We start from the raw sequence: 24,963 nt of genomic DNA on the forward strand, positions 1-24,963 counted from the left end.
GTAGACAAATTAAAAAACAATTTTTTTTCCGAGATAGTATAGAGGAGAATGCAATGCTCATGTAGAGAAACAAAGAATGCGGTGCTAATACAGAAGAGAATACTTATTTCAATTAAAAGAAAGATAATTAAATGAATAAACACAAAAAACAAAAACATAAATAATAATAATTTAAAGTGTGCGTACAGAAGTGTCACGAAACGGGAGCCAGAACCAAAAGGGGAGGTGTGTGCCATTATTTATATGAAGAAAACAAAGATAGATACCTTAAGAAATATGAGAGGGAGCTGCCTTGTCCTTAATATCCAAAGAAAAAAAATTACATATATTTCTAACGAAAAAAGATTTTCGCTACCGGCTCCGTGTCGTGAAATAGCGGAGTTGAAAGATCTTAATCTGGGACGGTCACGTCACAATGGCGTGATCGTATTGCGTGAGTCTTATGACGTACAGGTAACGCGCGATTGCTCTTGGGAAATTGATGAAGAGTGTTTAATCGATCTTCGTCGTAAAAGGGATTTTGGCCCGCGAGATGTCCAGAAGATTAATTATTCCTAGAGATAAAGGAGATAACTACGCGTGTCAGCAGAAGGAATTCAATAGAGACGTCGATGTAAGGTTATCGGACGTTGTTGGAAGAGGGTGAGGACCCATTGTTGAGATCTTTCGTTCTAATCTGGCTGTGGAAAGTGATTAACTGTTGGGATGCATCGATCCACCTTCGCTGTGAATGGTTGTCGAACGGTGAGTTAAATAAATTAAAGATCGGAAAGAGAACAATTATTGTATTGATTTATTAAAGTATAGAATAGCTAGAGTAGATGTATCCAATCTATTAATGTAGACAATAGCTGGAGTAGATGTGAAACAATAAATAAAGCATAGAGCATACCAACAGTTAAGTGGATTAAATTGTTCTGCATACTTTTACAATATAAAACAGATGTTAATAACAAAAAGACAGTTTTTGATGGAGACAGTGCGGAGAAAGCCCCGTAAAAAGGGAAGGCTATAAGTATAGAAATATAGTACGATTATAACAAATTCGAGTTTTGACAAGAATTATTATACATGAAAATAAGTATGATGAGCAAGGCTAAAATACAATTATGAGTTAAAATGCAATAATGAGCTAAGATAAATTACAAAATTCTTTGAGATTATCAATGAAAAATGTCGAAAGATTATAATGAGGCAAGAGTAAAGTAGATTCTTTAATAAATTACCTAAGAATTATATACGTAGTGGCTTTAATGGTCAACTACAGTCTCGAAATGGAACTAAAGTGTTAAGAAAAGAACATCAGGGATGTCTTCTCTATATATATGAGAATTTTGTTGCGATTTCGTTTGAAAATAGCTCAAGGCACCTAATTGTATAAGAATGTAATGATCATGTTGGAATCCATAAACTGTAAAAAATGAAATACAGAAAAAAAAAAATCAATAAATCAATAAATAAAAAATATATATATATGTATATTTTTTAATGGCATTAAAATCTATTATTATTATTTGGTAATTTTAGAGTGTAATAGCTTATTGGTGAGTTACATGGTATGCAGTTTGGTGGTGTTGCTGTATGCTTTGGTGTGTTTGGGGATATGCATGTTGTGGTATTTGTGTAGGATGTGGCGTACTATTTTGTCTGTTTGTGCATGTTTGTTGTATTTGCTGCGGTAGTAGATTGTAGATTTCTTAGTGGATTGGTTTGTTTTGGTGAGTCGTCATCTTTTGTCACAAGGGTAACTAAAGGTAGCCAGGGATAAGAGTATTTAGTGATTAGTATGTTGGGGTAGGCAAGAGCGGTCAGTCGTAGAGAAAAGAGTTTGTGTATAAAGTCGTAATTGTCTTTGGTTTTTGGTAGTCTGCTGTATTGTACAGTTTCAGTCTTGATGATGCCTGTGAAAATGTGTTGTGGGTGATTTGACGAGAAATGGGGGTACATATATTTGTTATGGGGTTTTTGGTAAATTTGGTGATGAATTTTGTGATATAGTATGGTGTGGTAATTGAGGGAAATTGTGAGGTCTCGGTAGTGAATGGAATGACAATTGGTGGTGAAAGTGATTGGGATTTGTGAAGGATATGTAGTGGATAAATGGTTAATAATATCTGTAATGTTGTTTTTGTCTGTCAACAAAAATCCGTTGTTGATGTATCTACAAAAAAGGAAAAGTCCAGTGGTGTCGCGTTCCGAAAAGAAAGTTAATTCCCTGAGCAGCAAGACCAGGTCAGTGATTTGCCGGCTGTGGTAGCTGCCCATAGCAACCCCTTTGATTTGTTGGTAAACGTCCTGTCCTGAAAAGAAAAAGTTACGGTTGTTAATAAAATTGTTTAAATTCAGTAAAAAGTCTCTGTAAAAGGTTGGTAGGTTTAATAGTTTGCAACTGGTGGTGATGGCATGGATGGTGTCTGAATGTGAGATGTTGGTGTAGAGCAATATGAAGTCAAAAGTCGTTAAAGTAAAATTGTCAATATCGTCAACATAAAAGTTGTGAAATGAGTCCAAAAGGTCTGTTGAGTGGTAAATTAAAGGAAAAGGAATGTTTCGTTCTTCAAAAATGTCTTTCAGTTGTAAAATAATTTTGTCAAGTTCTGTACCAAGTAAACATGAGGGGTTAGAAGTCGTCCAGCTGTGTGCAGTTTTAATGGGTCATCCTGTTAGATTGTGAAGGTTTGAGGGTGAGGCAGTATCAGTCAGTTTATGTACTTTAGGTAGGAGTTTCATGTAAGGTAGTTGAAGTTTGTCTTGTGTAATAGTGTTAAGTAGTTTCTTGTCGGTTGAGGTTGAAAGTAGTTTGTTAAAATGTATTTGTAGTTTGCTAAGTAATTTGTTGGAGTTTGTTATAAGGTCAAAATTGTCAATACGTTTGTATGTGGTGGAGTCTGTAACTTGTCTGGTGTATTCGTCTCTAAACCATGTGATGGGCACAAGGGCCCATCCATATTTTTGTCTGTCTTGGTAAGAATTATGTCATTGTGTTTGTTAAAGTTGTGGATGTGGGATGCGTGTGACTGTGCGATGTTGAGGTGTTGTGGATTAAAAAGGTTGTGTAAGTGTGTGGTCGACTGTAGGTATTGCTTGGAGTAAGAAATGGTGTTGTGGACATAATCGATGATGTGCACATTAAAATATGGTCTAGTTTGTTCTTCTTGGAGAAGCTTGACTGGGTTTTTGTTTGCGTAAGGGTGATATCTGTGGTAGAGGCTTGTAGTTTTCTTTCTGGTTGAGTGATTTGTAGCTTTAAGTGGATTGGTTCCTTTGTAGATTAGGTATATGTGCACGATCCTTCGCAGTAAAGCACTATTTGACCAATAGTGAAAATCAGACCTGAAAAAAATTTCAGGCCTGTACGGGACTCGAACCACTGACCTCTGCGATACTAGTGCAGCGCTCTACCAATTGAGCTAACAAGCCAACTCGGAGCAGGCCATCAAATTAATTCGACATGAACCCGTAGATGATAAATGAAACAACAACAAACATATGAAACATATGTATGAACTGCGGTTATGAAACGTATATGTGCACGATCCTTCGCAGTAAAGCACTATTTGAGCAATAGTGAAAATCAGACCTGAAAAAAAATTCAGGCCTGTTCATACATATGTTTCATATGTTTGTTGTTGTTTGATTTATCATCTACGGGTTCATGTCGAATTAATTTGATGGCCTGCTCCCAGTTGGCTTGTTAGCTCAATTGGTAGAGCGCTGTACTAGTATCGCAGAGGTCAGTGGTTCGAGTCCCGTACAGGCCTGAAATTTTTTTCAGGTCTGATTTTCACTATTGCTCAAATAGTGCTTTACTGCGAAGGATCGTGCACATATACGTTTCATAACCGCAGTTCATACATATGTTTCATATGTTTGTTGTTGTTTCATTTATCATCTACGGGTTCATGTCGAATTAATTTGATGGCCTAGCTGCTCCCAGTTGGCTTGTTAGCTCAATTGGTAGAGCGCTGCACTAGTATCGCAGAGGTCAGTGGTTCGAGTCCCGTACAGGCCTGAAATTTTTTTCAGGTCTGATTTTCACTATTGCTCAAATAGTGCTTTACTGCGAAGGATCGCGCACATATATGTTTCATAACCGCAGTTCATACATATGTTTCATATGTTTGTTGTTGTTTGATTTATCATATACGGGTTCATGTCGAATTAATTTGATGGCCTGCTCCCAGTTGGCTTGTTAGCTCAATTGGTAGAGCGCTGCACTAGTATCGCAGAGGTCAGTGGTTCGAGGCCCGTACAGGCCTGAAATTTTTTTCAGGTCTGATTTTCACTATTGGTCAAATAGTGCTTTACTGCGAAGGATCGTGCACATATACGTTTCATAACCGCAGTTCATACATATGTTTCATATGTTTGTTGTTGTTTGTAGATTAGGTTGTTAAGAGCGGAGTTGACTTCTGTAGAGATTATTTTCTCTATGTTAGGTATGGTGGTAGAATCTGTGGTTGGTATAAAATTGTTTCCTTTGTTCAAAAGTTCTGTGAGGTCAGGGGAAAGGTTGATGTTTGTGAAATTGTGAATTTTGTCCATTGAAGAAAGTTTTTCTTTTTCTGCTGTTAGTTGTGATTTGCGTGAGGTTATGCATTCATTTTCTAGTAAGAGAGCTGTGTCTTGTGGCCAAAGACGGACTCTAGTTTGGAGGTGATTGATGAATTTGTGTAGATTTGTGATGATGGAGTGGATGCGTCTGCGAAGGATGTAGCCATGGTTTTGTTTGATTCTCTTCAGGTGTTGGATTCATTTTTGTTGTTTTGATTTTTCTTCATCTTTAAGTTGTTTGATTCTATTGAAGAGTGCTGTATTTTCGCATTCAAGGTATTGGATGCTCTGCATGATAGTGGTAGTGTTTAGTTGAGTGCTGCTTTTAGTAGAGTAAGTAAGGTTTCCATTGTGGGTTTTAAAACCTGTAGTAGTAAGACTGGATTGAAGATTGTAGATGGTGGCTTTGTTTCTTTCTATTATAGTTGATAGGTGGTGGACTTTGAAAAGAGACTTTTTTTGTTTTTTTGAGAAGGTGGTAGATATGATAGTTTCCCATTTCCATTTACGCGTACTAGTCGTAAAAGATGGGTCAGGTTTAGGTTTTTGATTATCTTTCTTGTGTTTTTGTATTTTAGGATGTCTCTTCTTGTTAATTTTCTTCTTCTTTCTGTTGGTTGTCTCTGTTTTAGATGTATACGAGGGATGATGGGTCAATGGAGTTCCTGAGGTTAAATTCCTTTGAGCAGTTTCCTTTGACGCATCATTAGAGAGATTGGTATGTGCACCTTCATCTATTTTCCTCTTTTTGATCTTTCTGGTACTTGATTTCTTTGTCATGATTACTGTAAAACGTTATTAGGGTTTGTGGTAAAAATATTTAGAATGTATATATTAAGTGGGAAGAGCAGAAAAATAAACTATTAATGGAGAGATAGACATATGTGATGGTGAATAAAACAAGAGGATTATGGGGGGGGGGGGGGGATGGGAGAAAGAGGTTAATGACCATAGGATTGAATAGACTAAAATGCTATAGGACAGAATGGATTGAAAATTTTTTTATATGTATTAAGTAATTAGCCATTAGTATGGAAAGAGGTAACAAAAAAACAAAACAAAAACAAACAAAAAAAAAATGTCTAAGTGCAATTAAGAACACCAATACCATTCAAAGAGTTGACTAGAACCAGAGTAGTATCCCTACTTTAGATACTGTTGTTCGTTTGTATAGTATTAATATGTGGTAGCCGGAAAAAAACAACTACATTATGCATCCCTACAGACCTATTTCGTGGTTGCCCACTCATCAGGGGATTTTTTTCTATCTCCTGATGAGTGGGCAAGCACGAAACAGGTCTGTTGGGATGCCTTTTTTTTTAAATCCCCTGATGAGTGGGCAACCACGAAACAGGTCTGTAGGGATGCATATGTAGTTGTTTCTTTCCGTCTACCACATATTATATATATATATATATATATATATATATATTTAACAATTATTCCACGAGCGCGCGTTGGATATGAGATGATAGATAGCCAACGAGGCGCGTAGCGCCGAGTTGGCTATAACCATCTCATATTCAACAAGCGTGAGTGGAATAATTGTTTTATTAAAAACGTTAAATTAAATTATTAAATTTTCTTAAATTTTTAGCTCACTTTTAATTTTAAGCTGACACGTACGCTTACCATATTTGTAGATTATGGTATATTGGCTGATATACCATAATGGCGAAGCCAATAAAAAGTCTTGAATTGCATTATCCAATGATCTAGTTTTTAATAAATATATTTATTAAAAACTGAATCATTGGATAATGCAATTCAAGACTTTTTATTGGCTTAGCCATTATGGTATATGAGCCAATATACCATAATCTAATTTCTGTACATTGTTAAAACCGGTTTCTTCTCACAAAATAAAGTCGAGAAGATTTGTCTAATAGTTTGGGGGCGTTTTTTTAATAAAACAATTATTCCACTCGCGTTTGTTGGATATGAGATGATTAATAGCCAACTCGGCGCGTAGCGCCGAGTTGGCTATCTATCATCTCATATCCAATGCGCGCTCGTGGAATAATTGTGAAATATATGCAGTTAGATATAGCTCTTTGGCATACAAAGCTCTGCTTTCATGTCCAAATTGAGCTCCGTGGGGTGAGTCACTGCCGGTAACATTGAGCATAGCTCACTAGGCTTTCCCAGTTTGAGCACTCTGGCAGGGCTTAGACGATACCACAAATGTGGGATCGTTCGGGGTAACCATATCCGTTCTCTCCCACCCTAGCAACAGCACTGCACTGATGAGGCCCAGAAGGCCGAAACAGTTATAAGCTTCTCGGCTAAGATACGTGTTCCGTTAGGTTTGGCCATTTTGAAAGCTAAATACTCATGAATACAAGCAAGGATTTTGAGGTCAGTATGCCCTTTTGGGCCTTTATATTTGCTCGTTAAGAAGATTTTGGATGATGTCAACGTACACTGGTCACGAAGCCTGTGAGTGTCAACGTCCAACACTTTGCTGTATTTGCAAACAAGAGGGTCACATAGGCGTTAATGGCGAATACTCGTGAGTCTTCCCGACAGTACATGGCATGCCAACAGATGAAAAAGAAGATGTAAATATTGATGATGACAACCTCAGCTCCACTTCGATGGAAAATCTGCTGCTCCCCTCTGCCCTTCCTCCACCTAATCAGTCCGAGAAACCCGTCCAACCCGCTGACTCGGATTCCTCGTCCATTGACGAAAACCTCCCGCTGGCCTCCTTTCTGCCACCGCCTGTACAGTCTACTTTGCCTGCTGAACAACTCACTGATCCTTCTTCTGAACTTCCTGCTTCTGATCCAACCACTTAACCGCCTCCTGAATAGCCCAATGAACTTAACCAGCCTGATCTTCCCTCTGAACAATCCGATCTTCCGTCTGAACAACCTGGCCAATCTTCTGAATCTACCCCTACGGACTCACCTCTCATCAGTTCTCAAGGACTCTTCGCCACAATCAAATCTGCTATGAAACCACCTTCCCGCCAAACACCTGCCAAACTGCCCGACGATTTTTCTCTTGCGTGCTCCCGAAAATCTACTGTGCCAACACTTGTCACCGGAAAACCCTGTTCTTCTATCCCCGTACCTACCGCATCACATATTGGTCACTCCTAACAACCCAGAAGAGATAGAAACTACTCACGAACTGAAAAGAAAATCATCATCATCTGAACTCTCGACCCCAACCTCAGAGAGGAAAAAGGGGAGAAACAGGTCAAGGAAACTCAAGTAAGTTTATAATTCTTAAGTGAGTCTTTTTTCCAAGAATCCTTGAAAACTGTAACTTTCAATGCAAGGGGACTAGCAAACCCCCTTACCTACAATTTCTTGTTTGATTTGATCGAGAAGTCCAACTGCGATGTCTGTTTTGTACAAGAAACGTTAATTCATTCTGAATCTACTATGAAATCTCTATCCCATAGATGGTTGGGCTGTAGTTTTTGGTCCCCTGCCTCAGGGAAACAGGGTGGTGTCGTCACCTTGATTTCTTCTAAATGACGAAATCGTATCTCAGACAAAATCGTATCTTGGAAGAAGGACTCACGAGGTCGTATTGTCAGTGTTTTGATCAGGTGCAACGACGTTGATATTAATCTAGTCAATATCTACGCTCCTACCAATCCTATCAAACGGAAAAGTTTTTTTGTTTTGACTCACGAATTGTTTATTCCCTCCTCTGCGATTATCATCAGAGGAGATTTTAATTGTTACGACAGCGCTCTCAATAAATTTGGTGGGATTTTCTCTATACGCAAAGTATATGAATCTTTAAAAAGGGATTTCGCGCTTTCAGACGTTTGGCGAAATTTGCATCCAAGATTGAGAGAATTTGCGTGGTTTAATTCCACACAGTCAATTGGGAGTAGACTTGACAAGTTTTTGATTTCGAAAGATTTATTGTCACCCAATGTTAAGTGTGACACTCGCCCTTGTTTGATGTCAGGCCACGATTTTGTTTTTCTTACCATTGATATTCCTACCGCTGTAAAACGCGGTCCAGGAGTTTGGTGTTTTAACAACTCTCTTTTGAACGATAAGGATTTTTGCGCTACTATAGAGAAACTAATTGATGATCATGTACGTTTTTTATCTTGTTTTGCGTGTCTCCAAGATTGGTGGGAGTTTTTAAAACAGTCTATTAAAGAAGAAATGATCTCCTTTTCTCACAAAAAGCGAAGACAATTGCAAAGAGACCAGGTGATTTTGACGAACAAATTGATCTGTCTTCGTCAACGTTTAGTTAACTGAGACAATTCCGTTATCCCTTTAATTTCTGACACCGAATGTCGTTTGAAAGCCCTTCGAACTAAACAAGTCGAAGGAATCATTATTCGTAGTAGAGCAGAACGGCTAGAGGAAGGCGAAGGCCCCAGTCGGTATTTTTTTAATTTACAAAGAATTAAAGCTCAACGATCCCACATCTCTTCGGTTTATGACTCTACCGGTATCGAAGTCTCCTCCCAAGAGGAGATTGAAAAAGCTCATATCGATTTCTACACTCAGTTCTTTTCCGAAGAACTGATAGATGCTGCTCTTCAAGACGATCTTTTATCTTCTCTATCACGGAAATTAACTTTTGATCAGGCGTCATCTTGTGAAGGCGAGATCATGCTTGACGAACTTACTCTCGCTATGAAAAATATGAATAGGAATAAATCACCTGGCCCTGATGGCCTTTCAGTTGAATTCTACGCTAGATTTTGGGATCGTTTAGCTCCACATTTATGTCGAGTCGTAAATGCATGCTACCAAACCGGAGAGATGAGTGATTCCATGAAGATGAGCAACACACGCGTTATTTTTAACAAAGGAGATCGTAAGAATCTGAAAAATTGGCATCCGATTTCCCTCTTAAACGTTGATTATAAGTTATGCTAAAAAGTTCTCTCTCTTCGACTCTCTAAAGTTCTGGAATTATATTGTTGACCCTGATCAAACCTGCTCTGTGCCCAGATGCAAAATTACTTCAAACTTACATTTACTCAGAGATATCTTAGATTACATCAACCGCATGAATGAAACCGGCATTTTGCTCAGTTTAGATCAAGAGAAAGCCTTCGATCGCGTTAATTGCACCTTTCTTATTATCTTTTCTAATTATCCTACCCCGTTTTGGTTTTGGCCCGTCTTTTTGTTTTTGGATCAACACTTTACATAATGGTGTCAATATGCGTGTTATTGTTAATGAATGGCTAACCGATGCGATTCCTTAGTCTCGTGGGGTGAGACAGGGGGATTCTCTGTCTCCCCTGCTCTATGTTTTGTGCGTTGAAACTCTCGCATGCAAAATCCGAAATTATCCTGAGATCGAAGGCTTTCTCCTTCCGGGCGCACGTGGTCTCTGCTATAAAGTTGGAAATTATGCTGACGATACGACCTGTGTAGTGAAATCTTATCGCTCTCGGCAAGTTCTATTCAACATGATTAATATTTACGAGCGTGGCTCTGGGGCACGCCTTAATGTCACGAAAACAGAGGCCATGTGGTTAGGGGCATAGCGTACGCGCGACAACCAACCACTTGGCCTCAAATGGATGACAAAAGTTAACATTCTAGGTGTTGTTTTTGGCCGTGATACTAGATTAGACAACTGGCAGCCAAAACTAGAGAAATTAGAAAAACATCTAAATTTATGGAAATCCCGCTCTCTTTCTCTTGTCGGCCGATCGCTCATCGTTAACACCCTCGAAATTAGCAAGCTCCTGTATCTCTCTATAGTTTTGCGTGTCCCGAAATGGGTCATTTCTAAGGTTAACGCTTCAATCTGGCTATTTGTCTGGGGCTGTCGAATTGAAACGGTTAGCCGAGCGTCCTGCCACCAATCTCTTAGCAGTGGCAGTCTCGGCATTTTAAATTTCCTAACCAAAGGTAACTCTCTTCAATTAGCCTCAGTAATTTCCAATCTAGATGATCGAGAATCAAAATCCTTTTATTTGGCCAGATATTTTCTAGGCTCTAGGCTTGTCTCCTGTCGCTCGGAGTGGAGCTCTCTTCGAGATAACTCCACCCTGAGTACACGGATCTTGACACCCTATTATGAGAATGTTCTCTCGGCTCTCACCACTCTACGTGGGATTCTCTCCCGCACGGAGTGTTGCGATTTTGAATTTTCTTCCAAGAAATGTTATCGAACTCTCTTGAAGGAAACCTCCACATCTCCAATTCTTCATCGGTTTTGGACTCCCTTCCTTCTGATTGACTTTGGTCTTGACAAATTTTGGAATTTAGTGCGAGATGACTTTTCTGAAAATTATAAGAACAACATACTCTGGAAAATTGTACTTCGCGCTATTAAGGTCCACGATTCTCTTAAGAATTGGGGATATATGGACTCAGATAAGTGCGCCTTCTGATCCCATAAAGAAACTATAGATCACTGTTTTCTCAATTGCCCCTGTGTGAAATCTGTGTGGTCCCACTTTTCCCCTGCTATCTCCTCTATCCTTGGAACTAGCTCTCTCCCATCCTGTACCTATGTTTTCTTTTTTCATTGGAGCCCCGCTAGCCCCAAACAGAATCGTATTGCTCGCTTTCTAATTAAGACAATTCTGTACAGCATCTGGAAATTTCGAAATAAATCTACCTTCCACAATGGGAATGACCCCCCTGAGGGTATAATTTGCTATGCCCTCAGCGAGACCAAAAACAGAATTGCTTGCGACTACTTCCGACTCTCGTTATCTAACTTTAGACATGCTTGGGAGTCCCCATCAATCTGTACAATTGATGGGGACTCCTATAGAATACTTTTGTAAATAGATTACCATAAGCTTTAGTTGACATTAGATTAAATTGACTTGGAATTATTTACAACTTAGAATTAGCATTAAACAATCCTAGCGTTACATTAATATTAGTCTATGTTAGCCCTAGCCATACCAATATTATAGATTAAGCTTATATTAATATCAGACCTAACTATTTTGGAATTATTTATAACCTTACATTAATATTAGTAATATTTAATACTCGTATATATTTAAGAACTCTTGAACTGTGGAACTGTGGACTGTTTATTAATAATTATTAGTTGGGGCCAAGCCCACGTGCTTTAGCACTTTTATTTTTTGTAACTTAGGTGGTTTGTTAAGAATAAACCCTTTTCAAAAGGGTTTATTCTTAACAAAGGCATTGGGCTCAACACTAACTTTTCAACTTACTAGCCAAGTGGCTAGTGACATCTTAGATGTTTTTAGATGGTATGACGATTTCAGTCTGTTTACTAGCCAAACTGGCTAGTGGAAGTTGAAAAGCAGTAGCCAAAACTGAATTTCTACTTGTCTGTGGCTAGTGGGCTACCATTAGTGTTGAGCCCTGCACTTGTGGTGACTAGGCTCTGCTGGGGCACAGCTCTGTTTTATATTGTTGCTTCTCCTTTGTGTATGTAAACTGGATTGGACCCTATGTGAAATCTTTTCAATCACAATTTGAACAGTACTTGTAAATTTTGTACTCGTTAAGCACTTCAATGCATGATTTGTGTTTCTCCCAGATTCAGAGTCAGGATGTTCACTAGAAGTCGTAGAAGCAAGGTAACTTAATTTAACCTAATTATCTTCTCAACTCCCAAGATCTCATTTTATTTTATTTTAATAATTCTCCTCACTAACAAACATATGAAACATATGTGTGAACTGCGGTTATGAGACGTATATGAGAACGATCCTTCGCAGTAAAGCACTATTTGAGCAATAGTGAAAATCAGACCTGAAAAAAATTTCAGGCCTGTACGGGATTCGAACCACTGACCTCTGCGACACTAGTATCGCAGAGGTCAGTGGTTCGAATCCCGTACAGGCCTGAAATTTTTTTCAGGTCTGATTTTCACTATTGCTCAAATAGTGCTTTACTGCGAAGGATCGTTCTCATATACGTCTCATAACCGCAGTTCACACATATGTTTCATATGTTTGTTGTTGTTTGATTTATCATCCACGGGTTTATATCGAATTAATTTGATGGCCTGCTCCCAGTTGGCTTGTTAGCTCAATTGGTAGAGCGCTGCACTAGTATCGCAGAGGTCAGTGGTTTGAATCCCGTACAGGCCTGAAATTTTTTTCAGGTCTGATTTTCACTATTGCTCAAATAGTGCTTTACTGCGAAGGATCGTTCTCATATACGTCTCATAACCGCAGTTCACACATATGTTTCATATGTTTGTTGTTGTTTGATTTATCATCCATGGGTTTATATCGAATTAATTTGATGGCCTGCTCCCAGTTGGCTTGTTAGCTCAATTGGTAGAGCGCTGCACTAGTATCGCAGAGGTCAGTGGTTTGAATCCCGTACAGGCCTGAAATTTTTTTCAGGTCTGATTTTCACTATTGCTCAAATAGTGCTTTACTGCGAAGGATCGTTCTCATATACGTCTCATAACCGCAGTTCACACATATGTTTCATATGTTTGTTGTTGTTTGATTTATCATCCACGGGTTTATATCGAATTAATTTGATGGCCTACTCCCAGTTGGCTTGTTAGCTCAATTGGTAGAGCGCTGCACTAGTATCGCAGAGGTCAGTGGTTCGAATCCCGTACAGGCCTGAAATTTTTTTCAGGTCTGATTTTCACTATTGCTCAAATAGTGCTTTACTGCGAAGGATCGTTCTCATATAATTCTCCTCACTGTCTGCCATAGAATTCTTATGATGTTAGTTTGGAGAATTAATTAGTGGATCAACTCATACTCCCCTAATTTATATTTTCTTTATTGTCATCACTTGTCTGTTTGATATTGTGTTGATATTGTAAGGAGAAATTCTGTCTTGGTCACTCAACATGTTTAAAGGGTTATATGTATAAAGCTGTGTAAGGAGAGTGATTTCCAATAACTTTTTTAAAAATGCTTCTGCCTAATGAAAACAAATTGGAAAAAAGTATCAAATTATGGGAAATCTCGTCAAAGTCATGTCTAGACATTGTGCTTTCAAGAAAATTTGTGTTCCATATTTATTTTTTAATTTTTTTATTTATGTGTATGTTGTTAACTATCTAAATGTACATGGAAATCTCAAATGGTACTGCTTCCAATCTCCCTGACAATAGATGGTGCATTTTATATTGTGTTACTTATTTCATTTGCTTTTTTCCATTTCATTGCATCAGACTTCAGGCATTGGAAAAAGGTTTCATCTTAGAAAATGGAGAAACATCTTCAGTTGTTCAAGATATAAAACTGAAAGTTGATTCTTTTAGAGAAAAGCTTGAGGTTTGTATTAAATTTTTTGGATGAATGAGTGAATGTCGCCAACAACAGAAAATAACACAAGGATTTATTTACCTCTTTTTAGCTCTTTAACCCCCAAGAGCTGATTGTGGATTCTCCCCTCTAGATACTACACATTTCCTTGTAAATTAGTGACAAGAATTTGGTGTGAGATCAAAGTACTTAGTGACTTCTTCCTGATGAGTTTGAGTATTCTCACTACCTGTTTGCTGGATAATGTATGGATATTATCTGGGAATTTAATTAATGGTTATAAAGTTATCTTTACTTCCAAATTTAGTCTAATTTAAAAAAAAAGATATTTTTTTTTCTCACCATGTAGAGTGTTGAACACCTTAGCTGGTTAGGCCTGTTTAAAGAAATGTCAAGGTAAAAACAAGAATAAACTCTGCCTTTACTAAATGCTTCAATTTCTGGCGAGAAGAGAGAATGAGCTGATTATACAATAATTGATTTTTCTCATTCTCAGTGGCACTTCCAAGAGACCATCATCTGAGAAACACAGTTTACGAAGAAGGACTTCCACTGAACTGAATTCTGTGCTTGAGAAATTTAAATAAATGTCGTAAGTGGAAATCCAGTGTTGCATGATAACCTGAATTAATTCTGCATTATTTTGATTGGTTCTTACTTATATATTGCAGGGTTCTTGTGCTCCTTGAAAATCCTTGAAAGTCCTTGAATTTAATTTTTTATTTTCAAGGACTTGAAAACCCTTGAATTTAGACTCAGTCCTTGAAAATTTCTGAAAATTCCTTGAAAATAAGTGCAGATGAATCAAAGTCGAAGTTTTCTTTTCTTTACGGCATTGAAAGTGTAAATTTCTAGCACAAATCGTGAAAACAAGTCTTTCTTTCAAATCCTGCATTGCATTATGATGTTTGACATGTGATTTATATATATTTTGTACCTGATTGGTGCATTAAAAATAACCTTGGGTACCTAGCATGCGATCACTCTAATGTGCAGACTTGAAGTCAGGCTTGTTGGACTTTTATCTGTTACTTTTAACAATAAAATTAATAGCAATATTTTTTATTGCTATTAGCTCTTATTTGATGTAAAAGGTCCTCGAATTTGAGAGCCAAGGTCCCTGAAAATGGCCTAAAAGTCCTTGAAAGTCCTTGAATGGCAAGTAATTCATGGCAGTCTCCATATAGACTCCCTGTTACCCAGTCTCCATATAGACTCCCTGTTACCCATTCTCCCTGTGTACCCTGTGTACCCTGTGTACCCAAGTGTACCCTGTGTACCCTGTGTACCCTGTGTACCCATGTGTACCCTGTGTACCCTGTGTACCCATGTGTACCCTGTGTACCCTGTGTACCCGTGTGTACCCTGTGTACCCTGTGTACCCTGTGTACCCCTGTGTACCCTGTGTACCCTGTGTACCCTGTGTACCCATGTGTACCCTGTGTACCCTGTGTACCCCTGTGTACCCTGCGTACCCTGTGTACCCTGTGTACCCCTGTGTACCCTGTGTACCCTGTGTACCCATGTGTACCCTGTGTACCCATGTGTACCCATGTGTACCCATGTGTACCCTGTGTACCCTGTGTACCCGTGTGTACCCTGTGTACCCGTGTGTACCCGTGTGTACCCTGTGTACCCTGTGTACCCTGTGTACCCTGTAAACCCTGTGTACCCTATGTACCCTGTGTACCCTGTGTACCCTGTGTACCCCTGTGTACCCCTGTGTACCCTGTGTACCCTGTGTACTCTGTGTACCCTGTGTACCCTGTGTACCCGTGTGTACCCTGTGTACCCTGTGTACCCATGCATATCATGTATACCCTTGTATTCCTCGTATACCCTTGTATACCTCGTATATCCTGTCTACCTAGTGTACCCTCTACACCCTGTTTCCTCTTGAGGAAACCTTCTTTTGATAATTGGTAGGGAATAAGGAACTCTCACAGCTGTACATATAATAACCACATTTAGTTCTAATTAAATGTAAGTACAGGTTTTTATTTAAAGTATATAACATAATGGTAAATACGTATGATGCACGATCCTGACAGTAGAGAGTGCTATTTATGCAATAGCAAAAATCAGACCTGAAAAAAATCAGGCCTCTACGGGATCCCGTACAGGCCTGATTTTTTTCAGGTCTGATTTTTGCTATTGCATAAATATTGCTCTCTACTGTGAGGATCATGCATTATATGTATCTAATACTGCAGCTCAAAATATATGAACTTCATATATTCATTGTATAATGGTAAATACACAAGACAAGGCATTACAAGAATGCTAGATATCTACTTGAACAAGTTGGGGCTATAGGACAGCTTTTTTCTACAATTGTGATGACTTTTGCTTAAGTACATATGAAAATCTTGTTTTCATGGGTTATAGATTTAAGGTTTTTTTTTCTACAGGCAATGGGAAGATGCAGAGATGTTATACCTCCTTCAACAGATGTACAAAGACTTAAACTTGATGGAAATATTTAACATCGAGGTAATTTTACTTACTAGTCAACTTTATTGTAAAAATATCAATCTCAGTACTTGTGTTTGCAAGAGTGTCAAGAACAGTTATGAATGTTAGGTTTGTTTGATGTTCCTTAAATGAAAATCCTCCTGGATCATCAATGAGGTTTCCAAATAGAGAATGAGAGAGTGTTTTTTGGAGCCTTGACTAATTTATTTTTAACTTATGAAATAATGCTGGCTTTTTGTTTTGGCAGACTCCCCTCCTTCAAAACTTCTTGTTTGAGGTTTTCAGGAATTACAATGCGACACCTTTTCATAACTTCCGCCATGCTTTCTGTGTGACACAGATGGTAAGAAAAGATGCAGAAATTAAATTATTTTCAATATCAGTCTCAATACTTGTGTTTGTAAGGGTATCAAGAACAGTTATGAATGTTAAGTTTGTTTGATGTTCCATGAAATCAATGTAAATCCCCCGGAAATTAAATTATTTTCAATATCAATCTCAGCACTTGTGGTTGTAAGAGTGTCAAGAACAGTTATATATGAATGTTAAGTTTGTTTGATGTTCCATAAATGTAAATCCTCCTGGATCATCGCCATGCTTTCTGTGTGACACAGATGATAAGTAAAGATGCAGAAATTTAAATTATTTTCAATATGATTTTCTCATTTAATGAAGTTGTGATGTGGAGAAACATTGTGTTGCAAAGTGAACTTCATGTGTTGTCTGTCGTTTGTGTTTATAATACTAATATATATATATATACTAATACTATAATCTTTAATGAGGATGCCAACATCACAAAAGTGGTTTACAGGAGGGTCCTCTTAAGTTAAATACTAATACAAAGATAAAATACAAATAGCAACAAATAACTAATGCTAAATCTAAGAACTAATTAAAAATACTAATCACAAAGTATTAACTAAAAGTAATACTAGCAGAAGTCAATTAAAATTGAAAATTAAATTTGGACAGGCCACGTTTGAAGGCAGGCAGTAAGTTTGCATTTCTTAGTGAGATGTCTAAACCATTCCATATATCTGCACTAAAGTTAACTGACAACCAATGACCCCATCTTCTTGTGGCACTGGATTTTCGAACAAAAATCAGATGTATGGCTTAATATGTTTCAGATGTATGGCTTAATATGTTTCAGATGTATGGCTTAATAATTATGTTTCAGTTGTATGGCTTAATATGTTTCAGTTGTATGGCTTAATATGTTTCAGATGTATGGCTTGATATGGTTGACACAAATCCCAGGCAAGGTTCAAAATGTGGATGTTCTTGTGATGCTGACATCTGCTTTGTGTCATGACCTGGACCACCCAGGCTATAACAATGCATATCAGGTGGGACACAAGCTAAAAATGGCTTCATGCATTATATGCCTACCTTAGGGTAGGAATTTTGACATAAATGTTATGCAATGCCTCAGGTTTGGGACTTTAACTTTGCAGCTGTCTTGGAAGATCATATGAAGCTGGAAATGAAACAAGTCTGTTATCTTGGAATTCACTTGATTAAAACTAATCTGTCCCCAGGGGTAGAATTGTGACATATAATAGATACTCAATGGTGGGAAATGTTCAAATTCCCCTGAGGTCAACACCCCTTTCCACCTCCCCTATTCCCCATCCTGGGGTAAGCCATTTATAGACAACTGCTACTGTCTGGAAAAGTGTGTTTTAGTGAGATTTGTGTGGACTTTTTCTCGATAACAGCTACCTATGACAATTGTGGAAGCCACTCAATATGGATAGAGGTTTGCTCTTTTGCACCAACCACCCGCATATGTAATGAATTTCTTAATTTTGTTCAGGTCAATGCCAGAACAGAGCTGGCCATATGATACAATGATATCTCACCACTGGAAAACCATCATTGTGCAGTAGCATTTGACATCATATCTCAGGTAGACATGACTGTGGACAGGAGTTATGTTTCTAAGAAAATGTAAAATTCAGATACAGGGCGCCATCACCCAAATAAGCCCACACACCTCTTAACTAGAGTGTCAAAAAAGCGCCCCTCTTGAATTGACGCGTCTCCCCCCCCCCTCCCCCCACAACTCCCTCATCTTCTTAATTTGTTGGGATACAAGGAAAATCCGTTGCTATTGCCACTTTATTTATAACTTTTAAGCTTCCACTATAGCTGTATCAGTACAAGAGAATAGTAATGTTTCTGTTCCTTTATTAGACAAGTCACTTCCCATAATTTCTATCGCCATGTGCTTGCTGTTCTTCAGTGAAATGGTGCAATCCGTACTACAAGTCTGGGACAGTTTAAAAGTGGCCATTTTATTTTTCTTTATAGCCCCACTGTGATATCTTCAAGAATGTCAGCCAAGATGTTTTCAGGAAATTCCGCGAAGGAAGGATCAAGTAAGCCCTACTGTAGTCAATGGAAAACACATCTCCATTTTTTTTTTTTTTTAATATTTTCCTCCTACTCACGAAAACCAATGCATCTATAGTCCATTTTACAGTTGTGTGCTTGGTTGCCAAGCCTTTATGGGAGTGAGGCTAGGGATGACCTTGTTATGATACAAACCTTTCTGCCTTTCAAATGTAAATCACTTTGTTATCATGCTAACGAGATACAGGCCTCTATCACAACAAGGTCATCTTTAGCCTCACTCTGAATCAAAGGCTTGGCAACTAAGTACACAACTGTAAAATGGCCTATTGACGATTTTGTTTTATTTTCCTAGAAACTTTTATCGCTAAGCTAATGTGTGTCTGTTTTCACAATTTTTGTGTAGGTGTATTTTATCAACGGATATGGCAAGACATAACGAAATACTGAATAAATTCAAGGACATGTTGGCTGATGGTTTTAACTTTGAAAATGAAGCTCACAAGTCCATGGTGAGAGGACATTTTTGAACAAGAACGCGGTATATCGACAGCAGAACAGCTTGAACTAATATTCATACTCTTGTTACGTGGACGTGGGTGTGTAAACGAATTAAATTGTTTACATGCCAAAATGGAAAGGTGGTATTTTAGAGGAATGTTCGAGTTGCCATTCTTTTTCTTTATTTTGCTGCAAATTAATTTATTGGTTCCAACAGATAAATTTGCCATCGAGTGTCAAAAGAATCCGAGACTTTTTTCTTTTTGTTTTACTTCGCTCTGTGATTGGTCCAGAAAACTCCGCGCCACTCTCTTAACCAAGCAGATGCAAAACTAAAACCGATCACGGCTTGTTTACCCGCGTTTTCCTGTGCTTTAGGCTCTTTGGTTGTTTTTACTTTAAACACTCATTGGCTCTTCAAGGTATTTTCCTTTCTTCTGATTGGCCGTTGTAATTACTTTTAATTTCATTTGACGACACTTAATCGAAAAGCTCTCTAATTTCTTTATTTTTTTTTTTCCTTCTTAAGAATTTTTACCACAGTGATCTGTATTTTGCTTAAACAAAGAATTGGTCTTGACTAGTTTATTTTCCATTGTTATTACAGTTGATGCAGATTATGATCAAGGTATCAGATGTTTCTGATGAGGCCCGACCAATGGAGGTCGCGGAGCCATGGTTGGACTGCCTATTACAAGAGTTTTTTATTCAGGTTGGTTTGCTAGTTTAAAAAAGGAACGAACGCAGTAGTTCTTGTTTTAATGGAAATCGTTCTGGGGACAAAAAATCAGAAGAAAAAAGCGGAAAAACTGAAACCAGTGCTAAAAACTGACGTGCGTAATGGTATAACAGAAGTGAATTAAAGGGAAGCGTGGGAAAAACTTGTAACTTTGCCCAAAAAGTTTTTAACTTTGTGCCTGGTGAAAGTGCGGGAAAGTTTGTAACTTTGTGAAAGAAGGCTGATAGTTTCTAAATAAACTGTTTGGGGCTGCGTCGGTGGGGGTAACGAAATAATTTGAATAGATCAACAAAGTTGAAATGATAAATGGGCCAACGGTACGATTATAAAAGCTGACGTTTCGAGCGTTAGCTCTTCGTCGGAGCGAATCGAGGAATTGTGGGTTGTGTGTGCTTTTAAAGGCAGAAAATGGAGCTACGTTGTAGGTGGGAACATGGCAACGAGAAAAACACGAATAAATTAGTGGGATGAAAAGCGTTCGTTGATACCTGTGGGATTTAGACAGCCGGTCGGTCGGATTTAGACTGGCAGTCTGATTCCCACAGGTATCAAAGAACGCTTTTCAATCCACTAATTTATTCGTGTTTTTCTCGTTGCCATGTTCCCACCAATAACGTAGCTCAATTTTGTGCCTTTAAAAGCACACACAACCCACAATTCCTCTATTCGTTCCGAAGGGCTAACGCTCGAAACGTCAGTTTTTATAATCGTAACGGTGGCCCATTTACCATTTCAACTTTGTTGATATATTCAAATTATTTTGTAACTTTGTGTCTGGTGAAAGCGCGGGAAAAGTTTGTAACTTGGTGCCTGGGGAAAGCCCAGGAAAGTTTGTAACTTTGTGTCTGGTGAAAGCGCGGGAAAAGCTTGTAACTTAGTGCCTGGTGAAAGCGCGGGAAAACATATTGCCAGTTGGCGTGGGAGGAGCAGGAATTTTAAAAGGTATCAGGATGCAGAAGGTTAAACTATCTTTAAAGAAAAATCGCTTTTTCCTCTCTCTTTCCTCGTTAGAGTGATGTTGAAAAGCTAGAGGGACTGCCAGTGGCACCATTCATGGACAGAGACAAGGTTATCTGTCATGTCGTAGTTGATATGCCTTGTAACAAATTTGTTCTGTTTATGTTCTTCTATAGTAACTTGCGCCAGATTGGGAACCAGCTTGCAATATCCATTCACTAAGAACAGCGGTTTAATTTTCAGTTGCCTTTAGGGAATTGGTAGATTAACGTTACCGGCTTTGCATGGACTGTTGCAGGTCACCAAACCGTCAGCTCAGATAGGATTTATTCGATTTGTGCTGATACCATTGTTTGAGGCTCTTGGACAACTATTCCCAGTTTTAGAGGTAACAGGTTTATTTATGGGCTCTACCCTCACAGCGATTAGTAACCGGTTTCACTTCATTATTCTTATCTAAAAAATGCGTTTGGTCTTTTCCAGGAGCCACTCATTGCGCCAGTTCGAAAGGCTCTAAACTACTACACCCACATGGGCAAGACAATGGAGGAGGAACTCAAGAAACAGGAGAAGAAACACTCCAGGGAAGAAAACCAAGAAAAAATAGAAACGATACAGCAAAAAGTGGACAAAGAAACGGCGGAGGATAAACAGGAGTCGATGGAAACAAAGGAAGAAAAACTCCCGCTGAAAGAAAAACAAAAAGACAATAATGTGGAATCCCAAGAAAAACTCAAGCAACATTAGTTACCGCAAAGTATCTTGGGTATAAGAGGCTGTGTTCGTTGTTATCAGCCTCGTAGTTTAGCAATAAGTCAAGGGCGGGTTATGTAAAAGCTTTATTTTGATGGAAATGCGGGCGGGGCCGAAAACTGTCGAATGGTATACTCTGCGCAAATATTAATTAAGACTTTAATGTAGGTTATCAAAGTTTGAAAACTTTTATGGCTTGTCGAAACTGTTTATACAGTAGAGCTTTATTTTGGAGGTAGAAGTTTACACCTAACAGAATCTCTTCGCGTGCGATAGTCGGCCGGATATTGCAAACCATCCAAGATCATCCGATGTCGCTTTCAAATTATCTTCTCTGATTGGTTAATGAAGTGAGGAACACACGTCGTTACAATTCCCGATGGCCGTCACGTGACTTACCTCTACCGCTGAGTCTGCGGGCGCCTTTTTCAGGAAATGATTATGTGTTAATTTGCTTCATATTTATTAAGGAATATTTACAATGGTATTTTCGTACCTAAGCGTTCGTTCTCACATTGAAAGCAATATATTCGTACAGAATTGTTTTCGTATTCAAAGTTCTATACACGTATGCTGATAGGCCCGTTTAAACGAAATCAACATTTGACCAACATTCGTTCAACAAGAGTTGAACGGATGTTGGTCAAATGTTGGACGCAAAAATGAAGTCGCTTGGAGGGCTTTCAAACGGTTTACAAAGGTAAAGTTGAATCGATGTTCGATGTTGATTGAAAGGTTGAACCGATTTGAACTTGGTTCAACACGCTTTCAACAAATTTCAACATTTTTCACGTTTTCAACTATGTTGGACGGCCTGTTCAAACGCACTGAACATTTGATTCAACAAAGTGTTGAATGCGTGTTGAAGCAAATGTTGACACCGTTTAAATGGGCCTGAATAGGTTACATCATGAAATGTCGTTACCCGAGTTATTCAAAGCTATATTAGGTTGTTAAGGATGCGTCTAACCCCCAGAGACAAGTGGTTTTAGCGTTAGAGAAGATTAGAATGTTCTCTAACATGAATAAAACGTTTATGGTGGCGCGAACAGCATCAGTTTGTTGGAAAAGTCAAGATGAACGAGTATAGGGATTCTTTGGATTTGATATAAACCCAGGTTTTACTTACTAGTTGGATTTTTCTCTGCGCGGCCATCAATATTAAGGCTGACCAAGATTTTACATTTTCGCTAAATTTGTGTAGGGAAATGGAAGTGGTGTGGGTGCTGCGGGTGGAGGGCACAGTCATGCGCATGCGCAATCCACTTAAACAAGAAAATACTTCGCAAATAATTTGGCAACTTTGCAACTGACAATAGTTTAGAGAGCAAATCAGACGATCTGTATTATCACAGAGCCTGTTATATCAAGTACTGGTTTTGGTGCTATTAAACTCTAAAAATAAGCTTATTCAGTTTCTGTTTCAGTTTTAGTACTTGATTTTATTTGATTAAGACAATGATCAATAATGGAAGAGATCGTTGGCTAAGGTAGAAAGAGAACATGTTAAGTACTATTTCTGTGTTATTTTTTAAAACTAATTTCCATGTTATTCTTTTTAAATTATATTACACGCACGAGTGAGACATCATGCGCGCGCAAAAGCGAGAGTCGCCCGCGTTTTACCCGCCTGTTAGGTTTTTCGCTTTCAGTGCTTGGTTATTTCGAACACGAAGTCCACGAGAAACACAGAAACCCCCATGCCGAAAAGAATTCCAACTTGTAAAAACATATAGCCGATGCTGGTTGCCAGGCCCTCTTCTTGTTTCTTTTCTGGTTGGCCTGGGGCTAAGAGCATCATGGCAGCGCACAGTCCGTGGCCATTAACCAATCCGAGCAGACCAACTGTGAGATACGCCACCCAATTAGCTTGCAGTTTGCGATCACATGGCTCGAAGTAAATTAACAGGATCGGTATAGCAATGACAAGCTGAACCAAGCAATTGCCGAGGATCGATTTCTTGTTGTACAAGATTCCCAAAATTGGCAGATTTTTTCCGATGGCGTCTGCAACTGAGTAGCAGTCGAAGAGAATGACGATAAACCAACCCGTCTGATCGCTAGACTTTAATCCGCTGCTCGGTGAAACGGGGGCGGTTGGATCATCATCAGATGACACGGTGAGGTTGTGAGTAGAAGACGAGCAGTTGTAGTTTCCGTGGAACTGAGAGGTGATGCCCGGGAATAGAGAGTTAGATATCACAAGAGTCAGGCAAACTGTTGCAAGTGCAGCCCAGTTATTTCTGATGACTCTTTTCCGGGAGACGTCGCTGTAATCATCGCTGCGGAGCAAAGGCCGATGCTCGTTGTAATCATGAGAGGTGTTTAGACGTCCCCCTAGCGCGCGCGTATTGGAGTTGACGCGCGCGCTTAAGATGGCGATGAGACAGCACGCTATAAGAATTATCAGATCCACCAACGCGACAAATAAGTATCCACTGAGACGAAAACCTTTATTCCTGTCTTGTAGATGTTCAAACGAGCCTTTGGAGATGCATCTGATGATAAACGTCGCTGCGAAAGCGCAAACGCCACCAGACTGTGCCGCGTGAATTCCAAAAGTAGGGAAATGCTTTCCAACGAAACCGTAAAGAGCTCCGCCACCGATGTTTTGAACAACGGTTGCCACAAAGACGACAGCAATCACTGAACCAAATCGAGCTGGATTGGATAGAGCGTTTGCATTCAAAGGAGTAATAACTACCTCTACTAACAAGAGAATGGCAGAAGCTGTTAGCGTGACAACAAGTACAGTGAGATGGCTTCTCTTGGGTTGAAAAAATACCGTCAAAACCGCGCCAAAGCTTGCACCGACACCAACCGTGACTCCTAAATAAACTTCAGGTTTGTACTCATCTGGGAAAAAGTAATTGAAATAATCCGCTGTATTGAAGGTAAAGAACACTGCACTTTGAACTGCAGCGCCAAGGAACCAACAAGAAAGATAGAGCTTCCAAGGAATTTCCATCCCTGCCGCTGTTGCGGTCACAGTTACCCAGTCTTAAAAGTTCAAACAGAAGATCGAGATTCGCGTCTTGGCTGTGTGCAGAGATGAGTCCGGGCATGTGCAAGAATAAAATAATTTTCACTTTGCTGGAGTTGTTCTCGCAACTAATTTATTTGATATGCATCACTTTTAAGGTGTCAAATGTGGTCAAAGTTCGAGGAAATTTCGTGGAAATGGACAAAATAACTGCTATTAGCTACGTGGGAGTTTTCCGAGAAGTATGAAACAATAGTTATGACAGAGACTTCCGTTCCACTATCGTTACAGATCTGAAAGGATTATTCGTGCTTCTTGAAAAAAAAAGAAAAAAAAAAAAACGAAGGTGAATGTTTTCGTTTCATCACTTTCAATCTTTCGCCGTCATCTCGCTTTTTATGGGTCCATGCTTGCTCCTTTTCGACCTTGGAGTGACCATCTCTAAAGTAT

The 24,963-nt window shown here is 38.9% G+C and overlaps 1 protein-coding gene, 1 long non-coding RNA gene and 1 pseudogene across 4 annotated transcripts; 2 read left to right on the plus strand and 1 right to left on the minus strand.

Moving 5' to 3' along the window:
- Positions 1 to 442: 442 nt before the first annotated feature.
- On the plus strand, positions 443 to 13,751 carry LOC148724683 (uncharacterized). Of its 2 annotated transcripts, none has more exons than XR_015990463.1 (5): positions 443 to 744; positions 5,187 to 5,272; positions 6,785 to 7,775; positions 12,040 to 12,079; positions 13,651 to 13,751. It is a non-coding gene; the product is annotated as an uncharacterized LOC148724683 (long non-coding RNA). The 2 variants fall into 2 exon arrangements; XR_015990464.1 differs by having other exon boundaries at positions 453 to 744; positions 6,861 to 7,775.
- A 1,771-nt stretch (positions 13,752 to 15,522) lies between these two features.
- LOC148724684 (high affinity cGMP-specific 3',5'-cyclic phosphodiesterase 9A-like) lies at positions 15,523 to 23,046 on the plus strand (annotated as a pseudogene). Its single transcript, XR_015990459.1, has 11 exons — positions 15,523 to 15,666; positions 16,156 to 16,237; positions 16,467 to 16,562; positions 17,449 to 17,571; positions 18,042 to 18,134; positions 18,539 to 18,606; positions 18,987 to 19,092; positions 19,689 to 19,793; positions 20,832 to 20,888; positions 21,076 to 21,165; positions 21,261 to 23,046. The product of XR_015990459.1 is annotated as a high affinity cGMP-specific 3',5'-cyclic phosphodiesterase 9A-like (transcript).
- Positions 23,047 to 23,176: 130 nt separating this feature from the next.
- LOC148724685 (uncharacterized) lies at positions 23,177 to 24,825 on the minus strand. Its single transcript, XM_088729776.1, has one exon. The coding sequence runs from the start codon at positions 24,496 to 24,498 to the stop codon at positions 23,179 to 23,181; it is 1,320 nt and encodes a 439-aa protein (XP_088585902.1). The 5' UTR covers positions 24,499 to 24,825; the 3' UTR covers positions 23,177 to 23,178.
- Between the last annotated feature and the right edge of the window lie 138 nt (positions 24,826 to 24,963).

This window comes from Stylophora pistillata, chromosome 8, assembly GCF_964205215.1.
Source record: "Stylophora pistillata chromosome 8, jaStyPist1.2, whole genome shotgun sequence".
NCBI lineage: Eukaryota > Metazoa > Cnidaria > Anthozoa > Scleractinia > Pocilloporidae > Stylophora > Stylophora pistillata.